Here is a 15,232-nt window from a genome sequence, read left to right as displayed (position 1 = left end):
AACTCTTCCAGATTTACCTATTTATTTGAAAGCAGAGTGACAGAGAGGGAGAGACAGAGGCAGATCTTCCATATACTGGTTCACTCTCCAAATGGTTGCAACAGCAGAAGCTGGGCCAGGCCAAAGCCAGGAGCCAAGGAACTCCATCTAAGTCTCCCACATGGGTAGCAGGAAGTTAAGTACTGGAATATCTGCTGCCTCTCAGGCACATTAGAAGAAGTTGGATCAGAAGCACAGAGCAGTCAGGACTCAAACCAGGTCCTCCAATATGGGAAGTCGAAGTTTCAAGTGGTGGCTCAGAGTGCTGTGCCATAAAGGCCACTCCTACAGTTATTTTCAATACAATTTACTTCTAGCTGTATCACTAAAGCAGCAACAGATCCAATTTCAAATTGGCTTTTCAATGAGATTTTTTTTTTTTAAGTATCACACTTGAATTTAAATTCAAGGTCAGATTTTTCTGAGCTTACAGCAGGAACTCCTAAGTCTTTTCTTATGTCTTTAATGAAAATTTTTTTTAATTTTTTTTTTTTTTTTTTTTTTTTTTTTTTTTGCAGGCAGAGTGGACAGTGAGAGAGAGAGAGACAGAGAGAGAAAGGTCTTCCTTTGCCGCTGGTTCACCCTCCAATGGCCGCCGCTGCAGCCGGCGCACCGCACTGATCCTGGCAGGAGCCAGGAGCCAGGTGCTTTTCCTGGTCTCCCATGGGGTGCAGGGCCCAAGCACCTGGGCCATCCTCCACTGCACTCCCTGGCCATAGCAGAGGGCTGGCCTGGAAGAGGGGCAACCGGGACAGAATCCGGCGCCCCAACCGGGACTAGAACCCGGTGTGCCGGCGCCGCAAGGTGTTAATTTTTTTTTAATTTTTTTATTTTTGACAGGCAGAGTGGACAGTGAGAGAGAGAGACAGAGAGAGAAAGGTCTTCCTTTGCCGTTGGTTCACCCTCCAATGGCCGCCGCTGCAGCCGGCACACTGCGCTGATCCGATGGCAGGAGCCAGGAGCCAGGTGCTTTTTTCCTGGTCTCCCATGGGGTGCAGGGCCCAAGCACCTGGTCCATCCTCCACTGCACTCCCTGGCCATAGCAGAGGGCTGGCCTGGAAGAGGGGCAACCGGGACAGAATCCGGCGCCCCGCCCGGGACTAGAACCCGGTGTGCCGGCGCCGCAAGGTGGAGGATTAGCCTATTGAGCCATGGCGCCGGGCCTTCTTTAATGAAATTTAAGAAATGCTTGTCTCTAGTTACAGAGACAATAGATGCTCTATCTGATCTCTTCACTCATTTTTCAAATGACTTTTTTTTTTTTTTTAACAAATATGTCCTGCAATTACCATTTCATCCCTCTATCTAATGTTTGGTAGTTTCTATGACCACATTCACTCTGAAACACTTCATGTGGCCCAAAAGTTCCTTTCCAAAGTACTCTTTCACATAATAATCCAATTACATTTTCCAGTATTCCTCAACAGCATTTTTTTCCTGCCAGGCTGATCTCTGCTGTATGCTATTCTTACTCCCATTTTAATTATCTTCAATCATAGTCCTCTCCCAGGAAAACTCTTTTAAAATGCAAATGGATGGGACTTCCTGGCACACAGAATATGAGAGAGAAAGGAGAGGGAGGAGTGAAAGATGCCTCCCAGACTAGTGGGTGGAGAACACCATTCTCCAAGAATTAGAATAGAGGAGAAAGTCCCGGTTTATGGGGAAGGACACAACTTAATTTCATACAAGATGATCTGAAGTGCTTGTGGGACTGATCCAAAGATGTTGTATAATTGATTGGATACTGAATTTGGACTGAGAAGGCTGGGCTGGAGATTCAGATTTAGGAATAATGTTAAACCATACAAGACGATGATATCATGCTGGGTGTACACTAAAATGAGATTAAGAAGGCTAACCACAGGCTCCTAGGAAATATTAACTTCTTAAGTAGGAGTCTGAGGGAGTTTAACAGCCAGAGAGGTTGAAGGTAGGTAGAAAATTAGGTGTCTTGGAGGCCTGAGAAGTAGAGAGTTTTAAGAAAGGGACTTTCCCAACACTGGAAAGAACTGTTAAAACAAGCTAGGGGCTAAAAGCCTAGGTGCTGGGACATTTGTAAAAGTGAGCTGGCGCCTCAGCTCACTAGGCTAATCCTCCACCTGCGGCGCCGGCACCCCAGGTTCTAGTCCCAGTCGGGGCACCGGATTCTGTCCTGGTTGCCCCTCTTCTAGGCCAGCTCTCTGCTGTGGCCCAGGAGTGCAGTGGAGGATGGCCCAAGTCCTTGGGCCCTGCACCTGCATGGGAGACCAGGAGAAGCACCTGGCTCCAGGCTTCGGATCAGCGTGATGCGTCGGCCGCGGTGGCCATTGGAGGGTGAACCAACGGCAAAAGGAAGACCTTACTGTCTGTCTGTCTCTCTCTCACTGTCCACTCTGCCTGTCAAAAAATTTAAAAAAAAAAAAGCAAGCTGGAAAAGGGCAAACATGACCCAGAAAGTCTCACTGAATGCTAACATAAAGTACAACATACTGAAGTCCCTGAGTTTCCACAAAACTTTATACCCTATTAAACTGAATAATGTCAAAGGTTAGATAACTGCTGTATGTGAAATACAGCTGTAGCCTGGCATCCTTGATCTGTTGGTTCTAGAACCCCCTCCTCCTTGCCCCCACGGAAACCAAAATCTGTGACTGCTTAAGTCACTTACATAACATGGGTGTGATATTTGCATACAATCATTATACTTTAAACCAGCTCTAGATTACTTATAATACCCAATACAACATAAATGCTATGTAAATAGTTGTCATACCATATTGCTTAGGAAATGATGACAAAAAGTTGATACAAACACAATTCCTTTCAAACATTTTTGATTCACAGTTGGTTTAATCCATGGATGTGGAATCCACGGTTATGGAGGAGGCAGACCCTACTATACTGAGTTCTGAACTGGCCAAGAGTAAAAGTATAACAAACTGGGAGTGAGGAGCAGAAACATCCAGTGAAACAAGTAGGGCAAGAATGTAGTTAGATGCTACTGGCTATGAGTGAATGGTGTTTTCAAAACAGATACAAAGCTAGAGAATGAATTATGCCTCTCACAAATCTGTCTCCAGTCCGAATTTTTCTCCAGATCCTCAATCTCATTAAAATATCCTGCAGCTGTAAATTCAACATATCCAAAGTCAGATCTCATTATCTTCTCAACTCTGGTTTACCCCCAGATCTGCTTCTCTTCCACTCCAGATAGCATCTAGTCCCATCTGCTTGACTCATTCCCTCCCACTGCATCATCAGAGATCACATCTCTGCCACAAAGTTCTGTCCATTCTTTTCCGCATTCTTTTGATTCCATTCTCCCTTCCCTAATTCCCCCTAACTACTGCTTTAATTCAGATCCTGAAATATTATTTCTAATTCATCTCATTCCAATGTCCTTCCTCATAGTACCAATCCATCTTCCATAATTCTAAATAAACAAATCTGATCATGATAGTTCCCTGACAAAATACTCTCACAATTATAGTGAGAAGAAAGTGTGACCACCTAAGCTTGACATCATGCAGGGCCCTTGCTGACCTGGCCCTACTCCCTATCTTAGCTACACCTCCAGTTATTTTATGTCTCCATACAGCTATCTCTCTTCTTTTGGACAGGTAGAGGTATAGACAGTGAGAGAGACAGAGAGAAAGGTCTTCCTTCCGTTGGTTCACTCCTCAAATGGCCACCACAGTTGGCGCTGTGCCAATCCGAAGCCAGGAGCCAGGTGTTTCTTCCTGGTCTCCCATGTGGGTGCAGGGGCCCAAGCTCTTGGGCCATCCTCCACTGCCCTCCCGGGCCACAGCAGAGAGCTGGAAGAGGAGCAACTGGGACTAGAACCCGGTGCCCATATGGGATGCTGGCACCGCAGGCAGAGGATTAACCAAGTGAACCACAGCGCCAGCCCCTCCATACAGCTATCTTATACCACTTGTAAAGTTCTCCTTGTTCTTCGGCTCATCATGCTCTTTTATACTTGATTCATTATAAAGACTGAGCAACAGAGTGGTACCACTAAGATCACAAGCCTAGACAGTAGAGCATGGTTGATGGGGGAAGTTGAATACAATGTGGACTAGCTACAGGGAGAATAGGGATAGCAGTGAATCCTTGGCAGATGATATGATCCTCCTTTGATTTGAAGTTTATTATGTTTCTTACATTAGAAATGATTCAACGAGCTATCAGAGAGATAAGCATACCTAAAAGGTTTAACTGCAAAGAATTTACGACCTGACAAAAGAAGCAGGTCATATACAAGTATAGTGAGATGACTAATCTGACTGGTTTTCTCCAGTTCCCTGTAATACATCAACTGCATAATTTTAAAAGCACAAATATATACACCCAAAGACACAGGTAATCAATGGTAAGTATGAAATGGGTAGTGATGACAAGTGCTATGGCAATGCAGAGGAACAAAGGATTGTTTCGGATAGGGTATTCAGATTAGGGTTCAGAAGAGATAGGACTTGAAACTTCGAGTAGGGTGTAAGTAGCAGACAAGGAACAGCCTGTGAGAAAAGACACAAACAAAAGCAGAAAAGGAACTATTCAAGGCAGAAGGCTCTGGGTAGAGGAATAACGTTGGTAAGATCAGCAAGAGAGCAGGAGACCTTAAATTACAGAAGACCTTCAGTGCCAACTTGATCCCCTAGGCATACTTCATCCAGGAGGGTATGGGAAGGAAGCCACTGAAGTTTTTCTTAAGAAATAATTTAATGAAATGTCTTTTAAGGAGATTAATCAAGCAGCTATATGATGAACAGGCAGGAAGAGCAAAGGTAGACATCTCAGAATTAAGGAAGTAAGATAAAAACCCACACCCACACACACAAAAAGATAAAGACCTGAATTAAGACAGCAGGACTGGGAAAGGAAAAGCAGATGCATGAAACATTCTGCAGAATTTGAAAAACTGGATGTCAGAGGTCAGAGAGTGAAGATTAAAATACAACTCTGTGACTTTGAGTTTGAATGAATGTGCAACGTTAGCACGAGTAAAAGAAATAAAGAAGTCAAGAGGGAAAAACTGCTAGAGGCAGCTATCAGGCAGGCACCACAGACGTAACGTAGACTAGGGAAGAAAAGTGAGACTGCAGTGTGTCTCCAAAGAGTTATTTTCACCAGAAGTCAACGTTTCAGAGTCAATGAAATCCTGCAGTGCTGAGTTACGTGGAAGATCAAGGGCAGAAGCATAATCAAAACACAGTGCTCTTATTTAGAGGCAAGAAGACAGGTAGGGAAGAAAAACAGCAATGATTTGAAAGGTAGATGGCCGGCACCGTGGCTCACTTGGCTTATCCTCCGCCTGTGGTGCCAGCACCCTGGGTTCTAGTCCCGGTTGTTCTTCCAGTCCAGCTCTCTGCTGTGGCCCAGAAAGGCAGTAGAGGATGGCCCAAGTGCTTGGGCCCTGCACCCGCATGGGAGACCAGGAGGAAGCACCTGGCTCCTGGCTTCGGATTGGCGCAGCGCCGGCGGTGGCAGCCATTAGGGGAGTGAACCAATGGAAAGGAAGACCTTTCTCTCTGTCTCTGACTCTACCTGTCAAATAAAAATTAGAAAATAAATCCTTTAAAAAAAATGTAAAATTAGATTCATTCCAGAGTACGGGGAAGAAAGACTTGAGAGCTAGAGGTCTTTGGTTTCTGCTTAGGCTTCCAGGTGTTATTTGTGTATATTTAGATGTATCTGAATCATTCATTTAGGTTCTAGGAAACTTACTTGAGTACTCCAAGGAACGCCCATGTGGCACCCCAGCCTTAACTATATGCTGACTACCAAATATGAGCTATTCTTCAGTCCCAACAGTTGTGCACCAGTCCTTTGGCTATTTCCTTATCCTATGCTGGGAAATCATGAATTTTCTGTTAAGGTTTTTGGATACTTTTGATCTCAGCTAGATCCTTTTAAGTCCAAAAGAACATACCTCCCACATAATTTTTAATGAGCTGGCATTTGAGAACATAGTTGTATTGATCTAACTTTTTATAACAGAATCAAAGTTAAAAGCCAACCAGTTTTTAACACTTTTCCAGTCCTTCTGGAATAGCTGTGCCAATTAAACTTCCTGAACTTCTGTTAGTCAAAGATGACTGAGTGCTCTCTGTCTTACCTCATTTCCTTAGCAGCTAGATAAGAAATCATTTGTTCGTTGAAAATGAGGTACTTTCATAGCCTATGAAGAAAAACATTTTAAAATCCCAATAAAGGGCAATATTTCACAAGGACAAGCACCAAGTTATATGGTCACTTGTACTCTATAATTGGGAAAGCTAGCTTAGAGATGGCTCACCACCACAGATACATAGATGCTGATTATCAAGATACATTCATTGTAAACTGGGGCTATGAATAATGATTAAGTGGGTCTGGAATATGAACCTCAAAAAGGAGTTCCTTCTAGTTAATGAAAACCCTAATCAGTGCATTTAGAAGCAGATCCTTCTTTCTCATGCTCTTAGAAACCTGAAGTTGACTCATAAAGTTTAGTATGTTCTTAAATTATTTTCAGTCAGTGTAATATTAATCTGTATAGGCTTTTTCTTTGTAGAACAGCCTCATACGGCTACTCAGTGCAATAAGAACAATCCTTTCTTCTGGGGAGGCTATAAACAATTTGGCTTATGCAATGATATATGTATACTGTATACTTTACTTATGTATACTCTAAAGATATTGGCAATTAAAAGTGCTATGGCTTGGGATAGAGAGTGAGTGAACAGCTAAAAGAAAGATATTTATTAAACAGAAGTGAAACAGCCATTTTAATATAGTGATTGCTCACTTTTTTCCATCTCTTGGCTGAGTTCTTCACAACACTGACTTAGGGCAGAGACAGCAAACCCATGGTACCATCCCTGCCTCCTTTCCATTCCTCTGAAGTACAACATGAAAGACCCCACAGTACTCTTCTCCACTAAATCCTGGCTTGACCTCAGAATCATTTCTGACACAGTTCTACAGGCAGCCATTACCAATCAGTTAGAATTGGGGATCAAGAAAATAACGTTGGGTATTCTCTCTGGTTTACAATTTTGTTGTTAGTACCTTCAGAAAAAGAGGATTTATTGTAAGGATACATATAAGACTGAAATCAAGAAGTTGTTCAGGGGTGCTGGCGTTATGGTGTAGTGGGTAAGCCCACTGCCTGTGATGCTGGCATCTCATGCAGGCACTGGTTCAAGTCCTGGCTGGTTCACTTACGATCCAGCTCCCTACTAATACGCCTGGGAAAGCAGCAAAAAACAGTCCAAGTCCTTGGGCCTCTGCACCCATGGGAGACTCAGAAGAAGCTCCTGGCTTCAGCCAGGCCAGCCCTGGCCATTGTGGCCATTTGGGGAGTGAACCAGGAGGCTGACTTCTCTAACTCTGCCTTTCAAGTTATAAATAAATAAATAAATAAATAAATAAATAAATAGAAGGAAGGAAGGAAGGAAGGAAGGAAGGAAGGAAGGAAGGAAGGAAGGAAGGAAAAAAGGTAGGTAGGTAGGTAGGTAGGTAGGTAGGTTCAGGATCCAAGGCAAGTTTAGGCACTGGATTCTCTCCCTATTGCCCACCTGTACTATCTCTCACAGTATATCTATGCCTATAATGTACCCCATTTTCCTCTTACTTTAGATTGGCCAATCTTTTCTGTGTTTCCCAGTCCAAATGCTTCAGAGAGCTACCTCAACATGCTTAGCCAGCTACCACTGTTCATTAGCTAACCACAGCATTGGTGCCAGGTCTGTTCATGGATGGGCAGCTCTTGAGTAGACAGTCCATGGGCACTGGTAATGTTTTCTCCCTTTATCTTGGTAGTGGTTTTCACTTCTTGAAAATTAAAAAACCTACTTAGATATTGATACTTCAATAATTTTTTTAAAAAATCTGAGACAGAGAGGTGAGGAGGGAAGAGAGACAGAGAACACATTCCCATCTACTCATTCACTCTTCAAATGCCCGTAACAGCCGGGGCACAGAAGCCAGGAGCTGGTTCACTCAACCTAAGTTTCCCACACGAGAGGCAAGAGTCCAAACACTTGTGCCATCATGGCCATCTCCCAGGGTACCCATTAGCAGGAAGCTGGAGTCAGGAGCCAGAGGCAGCATCAAACCCAGAAACTCTGATGTGGGACAATGGTGCCCTAACCAGCAGCTTTTTTTTTTAAAGTATTTATTTATTTTCTTGTTTTTATTGACTTTTAAAAAAATTTATTTATTTATTTGAAAGTCAGAATTACACAGAGAGAGGAGAAGCAAGAGAGAGAGAGAGAGAGGTCTTCTATCCGATGGTTCACTCCCCAATTGGCCACAACAGCCAGAGCTGTGCTGATCCGAAGCCAGGAGCTTCTTCCTGATCTCCCACATGGGTGCAGGGGTCCAAGGACTTGGGCCATCTTCTGCTGCTTTCCTAGGCCATAGCAGAGAGCTGGACAGGAAGCAGAGCATCTGGGTCTCGAACCGGCGCCCATGTGGGATGCCGGTGCTTCAGGCCAGGGCATTAACCCACTGCGCCACAGCGCCAGCCCCTTTATTTTCTTATTTTCATTTTATCCTCCAGGGGAAGAGGAGGAGGCAAGGACAGAAAGACTGATCTTCCATGTACTGGATCCCTTCTCAGATGCCCACAACAGCCAATGCTGGGCTAGGCTGGAGCCAGGAGCCTGAAACTCCATCTGGGTCTCCCAGGTAGGTGGCAGGAACCCAAGTACTTGAGCCATCATCTGCTGCCTCCCAGGGTGTGCATCAGCAGGAATCCAATAAGAAATGGAGTAGCCAGGACTCAAATCAAATGCTCCAATATGGTATGCAGGCATCCGAAGCAGCACTAACTTAATCACTGTGCCAAACATCAAACCTCTAACCAGCATCTTAACCACCATGTAAGGCGCAGGCATTTAGCCTAGCAGTTAAAATGTCCCACACTGGAGTACCCAGGTTCAATCCTCAGCTCTGGCTCCTCACTCCAGGTTCCTGCTAATGGGGAACGTGGGAGGCAGTGTAATGGCTCAGACAGTTAGGTTCCTACCACCCACATGGGAGATCTGGATTGTGTTACTGGCTCCTGGCTTTGGACTGCACCAGTCCCAATCACTGTGGGCATTTGTGGTGTGAATCAGCCCATGAGGGTGCTTTCTCTTGCCTCTCAAAAAAATTTTTAAGGTATGCCAAAGTGCTATCATTTTGATTTCTTTTTAAAGATTTATTTACAGGGCTGGTGCTGTGGCGCAGCAGATTATGCCTTGGCCTGAAGCGCCAGGATCCCATATGGGTACTGGTTCAAGACCCACTGCTCCTCTTCCGATCCAGCTCTCTGCTATGGCCTGGGAAAGCAGTAGAAGATGGCCCAAGTCCTTCGGCCCATGTACCCGCGTGGGAGATCTGGAAGATGCTCCTGACTCCTGGCTTTGGATCGGCACAGCTTAGGCCACTGCAGCCAATTGGGGAGTGAAACTTCACATGGAAGACCTCTCTCTCTCTCTCTGCCTCTCCTCTCTCTGTGTAACTCTTTCAAATAAATAAATAAATCTATTTTGAAAGGCAGAGTGAGAGAGGAGGAGGAGGGAAGGAGGAGAGAAAAAAAGAGAGAAAGAGAGAGAGAGAGAGAGAGAGAGAGAGAGAGAGAATAAGAATGAATGAATTGATCTTCCATCTGCTGGATCACTCCCCTGATGGCTGCAATGACTGGGCTGGGCCAGGCTGATGTCAGGAGCCAGGAACTTCATCTGGGTCTCCTATGTGGGTGACAGGGGCCTAAATGATACTTTTTCCAGGTCATTAGCAGGGAGTTGGATTGGAAGAATACAATCTGGTGCCCATATGGGATGCTGGCACCACAGGCAGCAGCTTTACTCACTATACCATGAAGCCAACCCCCCACCTTTTTTTTTTCTTCCCCAAAAGATTTACTTATTTGAAAGGCAGAGTTACAGAAAAAGAATGACAAAGCAAGACAGAGAGAGAGAGAGAGAGAGAGAGAGAGAGAGAGATCTGCCATCCTCTGGTTCACTCCCCAAATGGCCATAATGGTCAGGGTTGGGCCAGGCCCAAGCCAGGAGCCTGAAACTCCATTCAGGCCTCCCCCATGGATGCTGCTTTCCCATGCACAGCAGCAGGAAGCTGGACTGGAAGTCAAGGATCCGCGACTTAAGCATGAGCACCCTGCCAGCATTGCAGGTGGCAGCTTTACCTGGTGTCACAGCACCAGTCCCTGTCATTTTCTTTTTTGAAAGCTTTATTAAACTACTAGATCAGGAGAATGCTATTGACATCATATATCTTGATTTTTAAAGAAAACATTTTTTAAAAATCTCACAACTTTGATGTGAGCAATAGAGATATAACTTTTTAAAGATTTATTTGAAAGAATGAGAGAGAGAGAGAGAGAGAGACCAACCAAGAGATCTTCCATCTGCTGGTTCATTCCTTAAATGGCTGCAACGGCCAGAGCTGGGCCAGACTGAAACCAAGAGTTTCTTTCAGGTCTCCAACGTGGATACAGGAGCAGAAGGACTTGGCCATCTTCTGCTGCTTTTCCGGTGCATTAGCAGGGAGCTGGATCAGAAGTGGAGCAGCCAGGACTCTATCCAGCACCCATATGGGATGCTGGCACTGCAGACAGAGGATTAGCTTGCTAAACACAGCACCGGCCCCAAGATGTGGCTTCTTAACTAGTGGAACAATTCATCAAGAAAGTGATGCTTGTATCGCTTCTTGGCCTTTTGGCTAAGATCAAGTGAAAGTGATGCTTGTGATCAACTTGAGACAGGCTTCTGCCATATGTGTAAAAGTTCTAGTTTGTATAAAGAGGAAATACAGGGTAGCAGCTAAGCAAGTAGGTTCTATTTAATGGCAATAAAAGGTGGTGATAGAAGCTTGTATTAGCACAGCAGTTAAGATGCCCGCGCGCGCACACACACACACACACACACACACACACACACACACCCACCCCAGAACACCTGAGTTTGATTTCCAGCTCTGGGTCTTCATCTTCCTGCTAATGCAGCCTGTGGGACACAGCATTAATTGTCTTAATTGCATTCCTGCCACCTGTGTGGAAGACTTGGCCTGAGTTCCTGGCTCCTGGCTTCAGCTTGTCCAGCTCTGGAAGCCATAGTGGGCATTTGGGGAGTGAAGCACTGGGTGGGTTCATCCTTGCTCTCTCTCATCTGCCTATCCTCCAAAAAAAATTTTTTTAAGTGCATATATAGGGGCCAGTGCTGAGGCATGGAGGGTAAAGCTGCCTTCTGCAGTGCCGGCATCCCTTATGGGCACCGTTCAAGTCCCAGCTGCTCCACTTCCAATCCAGCTCTCTGCTAATGGCCTGGGAAAGCAATAAAGATGACCCAAGCGTTGGGCCCCTGCAGCCGTGTAGGAGACCCGGAAGAAGCTCCTGGCTCCGGATCAGCACAGCATCAGCCATTGCGACCAACTGGGGAGTGAACCAGTGGATGGAAGATTTCTTTCTTTGTCTCTCCTTCTCTCTCTGTGTAACTCTTTCAAATAAATAAATAAAGTGCATATATATTAAGTACAAATCAAATTTTCACAACCTAAACACACCCATGTAATCAGCATCTAAATTTTTTAAATGAACATTGAACACTGTTTTTAAGTTTTCTCAAGTTTTAAGAGAAAAAACCTAACGCTCCACTGAATATTTGGTGGCATGTTATGTAACTTTACAAGTAATACGCCCATCTTGAATGACTTCCAAGACTTTCAGTACCACCTGTGACAGGCAGAATAATGACTCCCCCAAAATATCCATGTCCTCAGCCCCAGAAGTGGGGACTGTTTCTTACATGGCAACATGGACTTTGCAGGTGTAATTAAGGATATTGAGACGAGATTACCCTGGACTACCAGGTGGTTCCAGTGAAACAAGGGTGGAGGCAGAAGAGTCAGAGAAGGAAGCGTGACGAGGGTAGCAGAGGTCAGAGATGACACAGCCAAGGGACAGCCTGTGGCAGCTGGAAAAGACCAGAAAATGGCTTCTCTCGTGTACAGCTGACACCTTGATTTTAATTTCAGACTCCTAACTTTCAGAACCGTGAAATAATAAAGCTGTGTTGTTTTAAGACTAAGTTTGTGGTAACAGGTTACAGCAGCAAAAGGAAACTAATACACTATTTACACAGTTCATATCCAGATTCACCTTATTACCTATTTGTTTCATCAGCTCTCAAGGCATCTCAAGCATAACATGACCCACCTTCAAATTTTATTTTCTTTCCCTAACCCGGTCACTCCTCCAGTCTTTCTCATCTCAGTAGATGGCACAAAGGACCATCCAATTACTAATGACAGAAACCCGACTCCGTTTCCCTGTCATCCCCTTATATGGAATCCAGCATTCCATCCACTTTACTTCTGAAATAAATCTCATATTCACTCACTTGACTTTCACTGCTGTCATTCTTGACTCCCATCCATTCCATTTTCCATGCAGCAAAGCTATATTTTAAAAAGAAATCTGGCGGCCAGCACTGTGACGCCAGAAACCTATATGGGCATCAGTTCGAGTCCCTGCTGCTCCACTTCTGATCCAGCTCCTTGCGCATGGCCTGGGAAAGCAGTGGAGGATGGCCCAAGTGCCTGGGCTCCTGCATCCACTGGAGACCAGGAGGAAGCTCCTGCTCCTGGCTTGCTTTGGCCCTTGTGGCCATTTGGGGAGTGAACCAGCTGACAGAAGATCAACCTGTCTCTCCCTCTCTCTGTAACTCTGCCTTTCAAGTAAATAAATCTTTAAAACAAACAAAAAAGAAATCTGATGGCAGCACTTCCTTGCACAAAACCCCTGTCGGTCCTTTTAGGCTTATGTGACCTTTCCCTGACCCTAGTCTATCTGCAGGAGAACTCCCAGGTTTTAAGTATTCTGCAAACTAGAGTTTTACTGTTAGAAACTGCAAAACTGCTTCCAGCAACAAGTAGCAATGAGCTGTTAACGTTTAAACAGTGTCACCTGTGTAATTTCCTACTGTTTCTAGAAGAGAGTTCTAACATTTCGTGTTATCAACTCATTCAACGTTTCCTAGTGGTGGCGACTCGGGAACTCCAAAGGACCAGTGTCCACCAGGAACTGTGCGAGCCCTTCCCCGCCGCTGTCTCTGGGCACCCGCGCCACCGCGGCCTCCGGGCAGACAGGGCGGGGAGCGGCCAGGCTCCACCGCAGGGACAGCTGTGGGAGGGGCAGGCTACACCCGGGTGCGCTTTGGTCTTCGCCTATGAGGTGACCGAGGGAACGGAAGGCTAAGGAGTCCCACCTTGGGTGCAAGGCCAAAGCAACTACCGCGTGGAAGGACTCGCGTTTCGGTGCGGCGGCGGCGCCGGCGGAGGGAACGCGCCGGGGCGGGCACAGGGGCGGGTCGGCCACCCCACCGCGGGACCAGCGCCGCCACGACAACGGAAGGTGCTTCGCCCACCGGGTATCCGGTCTCCTAAAAACCGTTGGTGAGGGCGCTGGGAGCGTGAGCGACAGCCAATCACGGGAGCCCTGCCGGGTGACGTCAGGGCGCTGTCGCCGATTCGGCGTTCGGGGTGGGTGTGGAGGGGCGTGGGAGAAGCGGGCACCCGGGTCGAGCCACGAGTCATCGATTCTAGCGTCTGGATTGCGGAAGCCTGAGGGGCGGGCCTGCGGCCGGCGCGCTTTCTGCCCCTGGGTTCGGCTCTCGTAGTTAAGCTGGGGCGGCGGCGTTGGTGGCGGCGGCGGCGCGGGAGGGAACCAGCCTCTGGTGAGAGCCGCGCGTCCGCGGGGGACTGGGGAGAGCATCCCGCAGGACCCCAGGGCCTCCCCGGCCGGCCGCCGGCAGCTTTCCACCGCCCCCTGCCCGCAGGCCTGCATCCCGAGGTGGCCTCGTGCTGCCCGATGGAGCCCCCGCTTTGGCCCGGCTCGGGGCCCCGCCGCGGACGGGCTGGGGGTGGGCCCGGGTAACTGGAGTGGCGAGACAGGGTGGAGAGACTCCCGCAGACCAGCTGGCCAGGGCTGTGGGAGGTTGAGCTGAAAGATGATCTTGAAGGTCCCCGCCCAGCTCTGCGTCTGCACTGAGCCAGGGCCTTCTTGGAAGTTTGAGAAGCACTTACTTAGGTTTTTATGTGTGCCCGGACTCTGAGCACACAGAAAATTGTTGGGCCACAAGTACTTGCTCCTCTCTGATAGGCGAGGTGGGGCACACACAGTTTAGCAGCATAGGTAACTGGCTAACCCCTCTTGAGCAGCTCTGGGAGGACAAGTGACACGGAATTACAGCCTGGAAACAGGGTTCGGAGTTCCAGGTCACCCCTCCAGGATGTGGCCCTTCGCTTCTTACTGCTGTGCGCCTCATCCCCTCCGCGCTGACGGGTGATAATTGGTGTTCTCTTCAAGGAAGCTTTGCGTTCATGGATGGTTAGGACATGAACAGCCACAAGGCAACCAGTGGGCATGGGGCAGTGCCTGGGGCTGGAGTCATTCAAATCATGGTTTGACTTGCTTCTCTCTCTCTCCCTCTTTCTTTAATATTTATTTATTTGAAAGGCAGAGTTACAGGGAGAGGGAGAGATAGAGAGATCTTCCATCTGCTGGTTCACTCCCCAAATGGCCCCTACGGCCCGAGATGGGCCAAACGGAAGCCTGGAGCCAGGAACTCCATCCAAGTCTCCCACGTGGGCGCAGGAGCCCAAGACTTGGGCCCTCTGCTGCTGCTTTCCCTGGGCACGTCATCAGGGAGCTGGATTGAAAGTGGAGCAGTGGGGACTCCAGCCAGTGCTCATATGGGATGTCAGTGTCACAGGCACTTAACCTGCTGTGTTACAATGCCAGCCTCGATTTTTGCTCCCCTTGATTAGCAACTATTTAACTGTGATTTTTTTTGGATGTGTAAATTATTTTCTCTGTATCTCGGTACTCTGTAAAACGGGGCTCATAAGAGAGCTGTGAGGATGAGATGAATTATCTAATGCTGCTGGAGGCTCAGCCAAGGTTTGCCATCACTGCTGCTTCCTCTGTCCTGTGACTGCTCCGACCAGTGTGCGCTATTTTAAGTTGATGAACAACAACAACAACAAAAATCTTCCCACGAAGAACTTTTTCCACAGATGAACGAGACACTCATTTTTCTGGAAAGGGTTAGTCACTTTTTGTCTGTTTGTAATGGGCAGTCTTGAGAGAATACAGAAAATGCTCTCCAAGGCTTGCGTTTCTTGAGGCTGCCTGTGAGTTCAAGGTAAAGGCATGCTTTTG

General features: G+C 46.9%; 2 protein-coding genes across 11 annotated transcripts in view; one reads left to right on the top strand and one right to left on the bottom strand.

Annotated features, from left to right (window-relative positions):
- The window catches only part of LOC103348031 (ESX-1 secretion-associated protein EspI), a 96,043-nt gene extending 81,374 nt beyond the window's left edge, over positions 1-14,669 (bottom strand). For 4 of the 9 annotated variants that reach the window (XM_070054409.1, XM_070054413.1, XM_070054414.1 and 1 more), the window contains exons 1-2: positions 13,278-14,669; positions 2,795-11,984 (exon numbers count right to left, since the gene is read on the bottom strand). In XM_070054409.1, coding sequence (XP_069910510.1) covers positions 11,864-11,984; positions 13,278-13,855 — 699 coding nt within the window. In that variant the 5' untranslated portion in view covers positions 13,856-14,669 and the 3' untranslated portion in view covers positions 2,795-11,863. The remainder of the gene's footprint in view (positions 1-2,794; positions 11,985-13,277) is intronic. The other 5 variants (XM_070054431.1, XM_070054429.1, XM_070054430.1 and 2 more) reach the window with 2 other exon arrangements.
- GNE (glucosamine (UDP-N-acetyl)-2-epimerase/N-acetylmannosamine kinase) overlaps positions 1-15,232 on the top strand; it is a 57,983-nt gene that overhangs the window by 1,143 nt on the left and 41,608 nt on the right. The window contains exons 1-2 of one of the 2 annotated variants that reach the window (XM_051856369.2): positions 13,627-13,745; positions 14,920-15,117. The exons of the other annotated variant lie outside the window; for it this stretch is intronic. Of the exons in view, the coding sequence (XP_051712329.1) occupies positions 15,088-15,117 (30 nt within the window). The 5' untranslated portion in view covers positions 13,627-13,745; positions 14,920-15,087. Of the gene's footprint in view, positions 1-13,626; positions 13,746-14,919; positions 15,118-15,232 lie in introns of those variants that run through there. 2 annotated transcript variants of the gene reach the window in all.

The sequence above is a fragment of the Oryctolagus cuniculus genome, chromosome 1 (genome assembly GCF_964237555.1).
Source record: "Oryctolagus cuniculus chromosome 1, mOryCun1.1, whole genome shotgun sequence".
Lineage (NCBI taxonomy): Eukaryota > Metazoa > Chordata > Mammalia > Lagomorpha > Leporidae > Oryctolagus > Oryctolagus cuniculus.
The sequence above is the reverse complement of the archived record's forward strand: the minus strand, read 5'-3'. Positions and strand labels throughout refer to the sequence as shown.